Source organism: Artemia sp. Qi Xiang Cuo, chromosome 4 (assembly GCF_049724085.1).
Source record: "Artemia sp. Qi Xiang Cuo chromosome 4, ASM4972408v1, whole genome shotgun sequence".
NCBI lineage: Eukaryota > Metazoa > Arthropoda > Branchiopoda > Anostraca > Artemiidae > Artemia > Artemia sp. Qi Xiang Cuo.
This window is the reverse complement of record NC_142797.1, coordinates 32,773,250-32,783,528: the sequence shown is the minus strand read 5'-3', so window position 1 is coordinate 32,783,528 and position 10,279 is coordinate 32,773,250. Positions and strand designations below refer to the sequence as shown.

The 10,279-nt window shown below is 34.8% G+C and overlaps 1 protein-coding gene across 1 annotated transcript in view; it reads left to right on the top strand.

Moving 5' to 3' along the window:
• Positions 1-10,279, top strand: part of LOC148953025 (NF-X1-type zinc finger protein NFXL1-like) — a 59,087-nt gene continuing 48,808 nt past the window's right edge. The window contains exon 1 of the mRNA XM_089088232.1: positions 1-101. Within this exon, the coding sequence (XP_088944358.1) occupies positions 53-101 (49 nt within the window). The 5' untranslated portion in view covers positions 1-52. The remainder of the gene's footprint in view (positions 102-10,279) is intronic.

Sequence of the window (10,279 nt, the reverse complement as noted above, 5' to 3'; positions counted from 1 at the left end):
CTTGCCGCAACCGTGTCTATTGCAAAATTGGAAAAATTTGAAAGAATAAAAAATGGCAGACTTTGAAAATTCTACTGCCGATGATACTGACAGGGTGATTGGTGAGATTTTATTATTAGTGTCTTGATAAAGATATAGTTACCAGTTTCCTACTGAAATAGACTGTGGAATTACAAAATTGTTACTTTTTTTATAGCCTAGGCTATTCAGGATGCTTCTGTCTAGGCTGTAGGCCTACATATTAGATTTTCAGAGTTGCTTCTGCTTTAACTGAATACATAGATGTATTTCCTGGATACTACCCTGGTATGTAAGTAGGAAACCCCTCAATTTTTGGTTACAGTCTTTTCTATGACCTCCCCCAAAGGAAAACTGTACCATATCCTACTTTCAAAAGAGTAGATGGTAAATATTTACCAAATCATATTATTGAGTAACAAGTAAAGTGAATATACCATTCAATGAATGACAGCATAAGCCAATGTAACAAGCACTTAGACAAGCACAAATAAAACAAGGATAAAACTTATAGAACAAGCCCACAAGCATAATAATAAACCAAACAATCATACAGTATATATAACAAAAAAAAAACAGTAAAGGTGAAAGACCTAGCCTATTGTTTTAAAATGGGACACTATGGGTGTCCATTTATTCCCTATTGTAAGCTGCAATGCATCTGCTGATGGCGGCATTGGGGTCAAATGTTTTATTTCTGATGTGAATGGTAGGTAAGTTTAGACTTTACCCCCACCCCTTTAATGTCCAAATAGGCTATATACCCTGAATTGGTATATATAGGGGGGGGGGGGGGTAAAATTCATTTCTGACCAAAATGATTATTATATTTGTAAAGAGCATAAGGTATATATTTCTCAAAACATATTATTGACTTAAAAATAAAGTGAATATACCACTTGATGCCTTTTTTTATGTTCTTTACCAATATAATAATCACTTCTATCAGAAATTCAAATTTAAGCCATTTTTGAGCTTTTGAAAATGACAAAAAATATAAAATATATAGGGTGTAAAACCTAACCAAACTTGATAAATTCAATTCAAAATCAACTTGATGCCTTTTTTCTACACCTTCTTCCATTGGCTTATATTTTTTTGACATTTTGTTGAAAATGCATTCTTGAACATTCAGCATTAAGGAAGAAGACATAATATTGCAAAATTATTTTTTCCAACTTTGATTTATCCAAGTTGATCATGGAAAGTCAGTGCTTGTGAATTGAAAAAAGGATTTATTATGAAACAGTAAGTTCAAAACAGATGTTTTAAGCCTTTTTACACCCTATATATTTTATATTTTTTGTCATTTTCAAGAGCTCAAAAATGGCTTAAATTTGAGTTTCCAATAGAAGTGATTATAATATTTGTAAAGAGCATAAAAAAGGCATCAAGTGGTATATTCACTTTATTCATAACTCAATAATATGATTTGGTAAAGATTTACTGGTAGTTCTATTGCACTAGTTTCACCTATTTGTAAATTCAGTGATTTGAGGTGTTCATTTGGTTCCCTTTTGCTACTATAGATGCTATCTTTTACTACCTTACAGATGCCCCAGGAAATAAACAATTAGTAATGAAACATGACAGTAAGTACCCTGAAAGAATCACTCAACAAAATCTGCAATTTCTATAATGTTTCCTGGTAATGCAGCAGGGGAAGTGCTGCCTCCTTATGTGGTGTACAAAAGCAAGATATTATGGAATACTTGGGTCCAAGGAGGGCCCAAAGGTTGTAGATTCAACAGATCCAAGCCTGGCTGGTTTGAGGCTGCTTCCTTTCATGATTGGTTCTCACTCAGTCTGTTGCCCCAGTTGAAGAAGCTCCCTGGGAAAAAGGTGGTAATAGGTGACAATTTGTCCTTGCATTTTGATGTGGACATTGTCTGACAGTGTGAACAAGAAAACATTAGCTTTGTAGTATTGATCCTGAACTCCACTCATCTTACTTAGCCACTTGATGTGGCCTTCATTTGGCCTATGAAAGTGAAGTGGAGGCAAATCCTGACAAGATTCAAGACACAAGGTGAAGGTCAAAAAGAAGTTTTGTTGCCTAAAGAGCATTTTCCTAGGCCTTTAAAGGAGCCAACAGAGTCACTGATGGATGCAAATGGGGCACAAGACCTGATCTCTGGCTTTGCTAAAAGTGGAATTGTACCTTTGGACATAATGAAGGTTCTCAGTCATTTGCCTTTGGCATCATCAACAGATGTCCTTAATAAGACAGTTATTGACATGCTGACAGACATGCATGGAACCAACAAACCCAAAAGAACAGCAAAAAAGAAACAACTTGATGTTCCTGCTGACAAAAGCTACTCTGCTAAAGACTTCTGTTGCAAAGCAATGATCCTGATCTGGAAACAGAAGAAGTGGAGACAAGGATGTTTGAGGATGGAATTCACTCTGATCAAGTAAGACTGAAAAGAAAGAGAAACAGTGCATTTGTTCCTATGAGAAAGAAAGCTATTGCCCAAAAAGGAAAGAAGATTACTCCCAAAAGAAGCAAGAAACCAGAAAACTCAAATTCATCTGAAGATGAAGGAGAGTGAGAGACTCAGCTTCCATGAGAAAAGTCACTGGAATTGACATGTACAACCATCTCACACCAGGCAATTTTGTTCAATTTGAATATGAATAAGAGAGGTTCCCAAGAGAAGTTACTCAGCTTGATCCCAAGAAAAAAGACTACAGATAAAAGTGTTGGCTGTGACTGGAGTGAAGAAGTGGAAGTGGATGAGATCTGTTATGGACACCTTGATCTTCTTGAGTCACTAAACCCACCTGCCATTTCTAACACTTGTTCATCATCTAGATCACTAGTATTTGAATTCCCAGATTTCTGAGGGATTTATGTGGTTTAGTTCTTGAAGTTGAGTTCTTTTCAGTCTTGAAATTGATTTTAAAGAGTTTCTTTAATATTTAACCAATCTATGCCCAGCCTAGCACATCAGATCTGTGATTTTTTGAAAATGCCAAATCAGCAGCTTAGTTTCTATATATTTGAAGAATAAAATGTCCAATGAAGACAGTTTTTTTAAAAGACCATTTCGTGGGCCAAAGCCACCACTCAGAAATACTTACATTACCCATATAGTTGGAAAACACCTTCAAAAAGGGGTTAAAAAGGTTTGGGCTGAAGTCAGCCCAGGCCCAGGGGTGTCTTTGCCCCCCCCCCCCAAAAAAATGTTCCCTATGACTGGTATTTTTAAGCAAGGTAATCAACAGCAGGATGGGGTTATACACTAACACAATTTAAATCAAGACAAAAGCTCAGCCTGTTCAAAAGTTACAGACTAAAAACCAGGAAAAGTGTGCAAAGCCACCCCATTCTATGGTATATTTAAATATCAATCTTCTTTTTTTTTTAATTTGGTGAAAATCAAGTAGTGATTGGTAAAATATATGAATTTTGCCCCCCCCCCTCCCAAATGAAAAGAGCCTTGGGTTGCCCCTGCCCCTCCCCCCTGTATGGCATGATATAGCCTTAAATGTTAAAATTCCAAGAAAGTGTTTTTTTTTACCATGGTAAGTAGCTGAGCTAGGTGATCAGGCTTTTCTGAAATAGGTCCAGAGCATCAATGATCCCCCAGGTATGTATTTTGAAGCAGGCATAGGCTACCTACCTCCACCCCTTTCCCCATTTAAAGGGCACTGACCTATGAGGACTTTGGATAATCTTTGTCTTATAAAAGCGAAATTGCAGAATAGATCTACTGCTGAAATGACACACAAGTAAGTTGTTCTAAGCCTCATATATTTGCTCAATTCTGATTCATAAAGCTTTAAAGATTTGTAAATCTATTTCTTAAATTTGACAAAAAAAAAGTCCTGATACAGCCTAAAACTCTGCTGAAATAATAAGAATCATGTTTTCAGAACTAGTCAATGAAAAAGAGACTGAAAACATAAAATTAAGGTAAAATTTAGGTACTTATAGGCTTGTCATCAGTAGTATATTTTTTTTGGAGAGGGAGCCTGGCAATTTTTTCTAAAAGAGTGCATGTAGTTGATGAAGATGGTGCTTTGACTCCTATTTTTCCAGTTGTTGGGGCAAGGGTAGAAGGTATTTGTCTAATCTCATTACTGGCAAAACTATTCCACTGAAAGGGATTATTAGTCAATGACCTTTTTTTGCAGCTTTATTCAAAATTCTCCTTTTTTTCCTGTTTTTAAATGGTTGAGAGAGAGTGGACATTAAGAATGAAACAAACAAGTCTTATAACATCATTGCATTGGCATTAATAATTCAGATCATTTTTCTACAGGTGTAGTTCAACAATTTTCGTCAACATGTTGGCCAACATAAAAACCTCAGCAACAGTTTAAATACCTTATTTCACTTCAAATCCTAATTGAATAGTTTACTTGCAAATCCTAACCATAGTAATATGATAACTTTCTTTAATACTATAGAGAAGTTCAGAAATTCTTAAAACTCTGCAGTTATGAAGCAGCTGCTGTAAGTCCATAACTCTATTGGAGAAGCTATGCTGCAAAGCAGATGGAAAGAGATTTTTATAAATCAAATTGTCATGTTTGCTTACATTTTCATACATATTTTTGAATAATATATTAATTCAATCATTCTGATTATTTCACAATGAGATGATGCCATCATGAAGCTAAGAATACATGTTCATCAGCAAACAGAGATGTTGAAAGCAAGCAATTAAAAACAGTATCACTTTAGCAGTTGACCACTTCTAAAGAAAATATATTGAAGAAATAAAACAAGTACCATTTGTTTCCTTATTTTATTCTCTTTCCAAATATCAAGATTGCTTTTTGGACAATGCATCCTACCTTCATGACAGTCCTAGGTATAGCCCTTGAGTATTTGAAAAACTAAAAGGAAATGCTACAACAATGAAATTCTCACTTTATTATGTACAACATTTTCTATTAATCAGATTATCATGTTTCCATCCATTGGTATCCACATTTCTAAATAATTTTGAATAACAATTTTATCTAATACTAGAATATTATAGTTGGATTTCATCCATTTTAGCAATGATAATGACATATTATGAGATTCAAAACAATGGAGAAATATATTATTAGGACTATATTTGGGATCATAAGGTGGTGGGGGGTTTTGTTTGTCAGGAAAGTGATCATGATATTCAGAAACAGCATAAAATAAGGAATCTAACAGTACTATTTTTTTTATGTGTTTCTTTTAGAAGTGGGCAAATATTAAAGTTATACTTGAAAATAATGAACACATTTATTATTTAGGGCATTACAGTTCTAGCTAAATGGCTTGTTTTTGTCTTGAAAGGTAGTTGAACTAGGTGAACAATACTTTTAGGACTAAATCTAGGGCCTAAATGTACCTTGGAAATTTTTGTTGAGCTTTCACCTCTACTCTTTCCTTATTTTTAGAGATTAGAACTCCATGGAAGAAAGGCACTGGCATGCCTTTCTCTCTGAGAGAAAGGTACAAAAGGGAGATAAAACTCTCTCTTTTCAAATACTAATTCACTTATTCTCACTGATTCTGGTTAACAATTTTGGAATTGTACTATTATAAGGGGTTATTTGCAACAAACAGTTTTTAATGGCAAGAAAAGTCCTAGTTGTGTATATCCAATAAAATGCAAAGTTGACTGAGGGCTATAACACTGGCTGGTGAAAAGCATTACAAATAACAACTGAAAAAGTTAGCCCATTTAAGATTGACAATACTTCAATCAGCATTACAAATTTTTCTTAGTAAACTAGGCTGTAAAATTAGGGCTCATTTTAATTTTGCAAGGCTGTTAAAGGCAATGTTCATTTCTCGAGTTTATTGATTACAAAATAAACAAAAAATCCAAAATTAGAAGTTTTTTTTAGTTGTGAGTGTAAAGATTTAAATTTAGCTCTAATAACAACCAGACAGAAAAACGCTTTTTACTAGGCTAGTGTCCTTGATTTGGTTTCCAGCCTAACCAATTCATGTCTTCTTAGCAAAAAACAACCTGGTAACTTTTGGCTAGTTGCAAATATCAGGTGAAAAGCTAAGCCAGCTTGTGATTAATGCTCTTAAGTTGTTAGGGCCATTAATTTAATATCAGTCAAGTATAATAAAGAAAAGTAAGAAAATACATAGAAAAGAAAAAGAAGCAAGGGAAATACAACTAGAACAAAAAAAGAAGAAAAAGAAAGATGCTGTTCATTTCCAAGTTTAAGTAAGCCTAGGTTATGGTACCAAAAAAAAAAAAAAGAAAAAAAAAATCAGAAGTCCAAAGCTTAAAACAAGCACAGTTACCAAAAAAATTCCAACAAAGAATTAAGATAGCAAAAAGCCACTACACTGCAATTTCACTTAGCCTACATATTCCATACCATTGGGGCGTTTATTGAAGTAAGAGAAAATTAACTTCTCTCCTAGATTCCCCCCTTAGATTTTGTAAATATGTTGTTGTTTTTTTTTTTGGGGGGGGGGGTAGGGTGGTGGTATTTTGTTGAAAAGAAATTGCCCCTCCTAGATTTTGAAAAATACTTTTTTGTAATGGGAAAAACCTTGCACCCTCTCTACACTTTCTTGCAAATTCTGCGCCCCTGCTCTATGCCTTCTCTATTTGTAAACTTGGAATTTTATGTGAAAATGGAAACTTGCTGTTAAAAAAAAAAACAAAAAAAAAAACTATGAAATCTGCCTCTTCTCTTCAAACCTTCTTCCAAGACATAACAAAAATCCAAGAAAAGTAGATTTTAAGCCAAACTGAAAACAATCATTGTTTTTTCAAAGCTAATGAATACAATTGAAATTTATTTTAAATCATGTAAAATTATGTGCTATAACAGGTTATTTTGAATGCTGTCTGGATGCATTAAAAAAAGGTTGGGACAATTTTCTTGTATAGAAAAATTCCAAATGAAGATTTTCTCTTGTTCAAAGATTGCACTCTTTAAATTGTAAGTGTCACTTAACTTTTGGGTGTCTTGATGTGCTTGTTTAGGGCCAAAGACCTCTTAGGAAACAGTTTCAGGACTCTGTGGTTATCCAACCATTAGTAGTATCATAGTTGTAGTGGTAGCTGCAACCTAGTAAAGAGCAAACCACATCCCATAGTAAGCAAAAGTTAAAAACCGCATTTAGAAAAAACTACCTAGTGAAAAAAAATTGCCATCTGACACTGATTCAGCAATGGATAACTATTATTTCGGTTCGTCCTAAAAGTAAAAGTTTATTGCGAAATGAAATTTATGGTGATTTCGAAAAAAAGGCTAAAACCCCTCGAAAATTGCATCATATTAAAATGAAAAGTCTACCATTGGAATCAGCACAGTCAAAAACCTAGTTAAGGGAATTACAACCCCCTCCTTGAACAACAAGGAAAATGACTTTTTTGCATGGGTAGCACTGATCTGTCTCCCGTTTTTTTTTTTTTTTTTTTTTTTTTTTTTTTTTTTTTTTTTTTAGCAGGGCTAGGGGGTGACCAGAACATCATAGAGAGATGTATAATAGCTCATTTAAACGGAAATTCGTTAGTGTCCTTTTTAAGTTACGAAAAAGATTCGAGGGCAACTAGCCCCCCCCTCCCTTATTTAGACCCCTCCCCCCAAAATCATCCAATCACAATTTTGACATAGCCATTTTGTTAAACATAGTTCAAAAGTCAAATATCTTTGGTTTTGGTGATGATATGACCGTCCATAGTCCCTGGGGTAAGGGCTGCACACTGTATCAGTATTGGACATATTCATATCACCTGTATCAGTATGAGCATATTGTTTTTCCGCGTATTGGTATTGCAGGTATCTAGACAGATTTTTAATAGCTCATATAAAAGATATCTCTCATATCTACATCCAGTGGCGTAATTCCGTCAAAATCCTGGAGGGGGGGGTGGCAAAGTAGGAGTCAATTTTCCCAAATCAAGTGAAAATGATTGTGAAAACTGAAACATGAGCCATATATTACCATAGAGGCAAAGATATGCTAAAGAAAACTGACCTGTTTCTCTGGATACTTGAATCTTGCAGGCTTATCTTAGTTTTGACAAGATGTTTTGCAGAAACTAAATTTCAGCTGGAGGGGGGGGGGGGCAAACTTGGGTCTAGAGGGGGCAGTTGCTCCCCACGATATCATCATTGTAATAATTATGGTCCAAAACCCTTCGCCGGAGGTTTGCAAGAACACCCCCGTATGCAGGGGTGTCCTGAATCTCTTATCATTTGGGGGAGGGCGAACTTTTTAAATTTTACCGAATTTCTGCCGAAATTTCCGCCTTCAGCAAAAATTTTACCGAATGACAAACAGTTAGGGGGGTGGTGCGACCCCTTCCACCCCCTTCGGGACACCCCTGCCCTTATGCTCCTCCTCCAAGCCCCCTTAATAAGCTACGTAATTAAGGTACAACCACTAATATATCAAGTTACACTATTAGAGGCTTGGTTCTGTTGGTACAGCGCTCGACTTCGAAGTAGAGTGGCTTGCGTTTGACTCCTGTTTGTTTTTTTGTTTTTTCAATCATGGTTTTCTCCCTTCTATGCGATCATTTTCAGATAATTTAACTGTTTTTGTAAATGTGATGTACTCATTTTTTAATGCATGTCCCAGGAAGGTGTTTGGTCAAGCATTTTGATTCAAAAGGGAATAAAAGTCACCCAGTCCATGGTTTGCAACGACATTCTGAGTAGACCACTAAATCCCTACCCCAACGGGTGGCGTAATTTTCTCAAAATCCTGTGGGGGGGGGGATCAACGTTGGAGCCAATTTTCCCAAATCAAGTGAAAATGACAAAGAAAACTGAAAAGCGAGCCGTACAGTAATATAAAGGTAAGGATGTACTAAAGAAAACTGACCTTTTTCAGTGGATGCTTGAATTATACAAACTTATCTTAGTTTTGACAACATTTTTGGAGAAACTAAAGTTCAGTTGGGAGGGGGGGGCAAATGGGGATCTGGAGGAAAACTGAGGTCTGGGAGGGGAAGTTGCCCCCTCTGCCTCATAGCAAATTACGCACCTGACCCAACCCCCGCCACTTAATGGTTGGGGAAGTGTAGGCTTGTGGTTCTGGAACCACTCAAAGTTGTATATTAAAAGAAGGATTACTTATTGTTATACTTACTTATTCAAATTATTTACTTCACAATTCCACCGTAATATTCTTTCCATACGTAAGATTGTGCATCCAAAGAAGAAGAAAGAAATGAAAATAGTTCTCTAGGAGAATTCAGGTAATTCGTCCCAAAATTTTTGAAATGAAAACGAACTTAGTTTATAATACCATATATCGCACCTACACAAGAAATGATCTTTTTTTGAAATTTCCATTCATTTCTGAGTAATGAGTGGATTTTTATTTAGGGACAGGTCAAATAAATCCCTAAGCCTAAAGGCACATTTCTGTTGAACTAGCAAACTTTTCTGCAAGTTTGTCGATACACAAACCTGTCTGCTCAGTTAAACTTTGGTGTCGTAGCTACTCGCCTGGAGCTACTTTCTTAAGTGCTAATAAATTTAGTTTTTAAAAACAAATAATTAAAGATCTTTTTATTCATTTTTTTTTTTTTTTTAACAAAAAAACGACACTATGTATTGATTTTTTTTTCCCCACTCTAAACTTATTTTTTCCTTCAATTCTTGTACTGTTTCTTATTTCAGCTCCTTAATAAGGGTTGAGGTGTCTTATCTCCCCTAGATTGGAGGTGATCATAAATTATATAAAAGTAAGTTTTCAACTGAATCTAAGGACCAACATTAAAACTTAAAACGAACAGAAATTATTCCGTATAAATAAAAGAGGTCATTGCTATGATTTTCAAATTAATTTTTTTGTTCTAAATTAAATTTTAATCAAAAACGAGCATAGATTAATTTTAAAAAAAAGTTTTTTTTTGAGGGAAGAAAAGAGTGAAATTGAGAATTAAAATGAACAAAAATTATTACTTCACAGCCTATCTAACATATATCAATAAAACTAATGCAAATAAATCAACTGTTGATATTTCCTTGTGTTTGTAGGATTACAGAAAACTAGCATTTTACTGAAAACATAAAACAATATAGGAGTTTGGATATGGTAAAAGTAAACCTTTTAAGGACACTTTTAACAGTATATAGATAATTTTGGAGACCACACTGCCTTTCCATGACGATGAATAAAAGTTCAAATAGGGATAAAATCCTTTTCAAACAGTTCGTGGTAACGAACTGTAAGTAAGAAGCGACCCGGCTCAATGGTAACCGAAACTCTAAAAAACGGAATTTTGACACCAATAGATACATCAAAAGAATCATATTTTAATTCTGATTT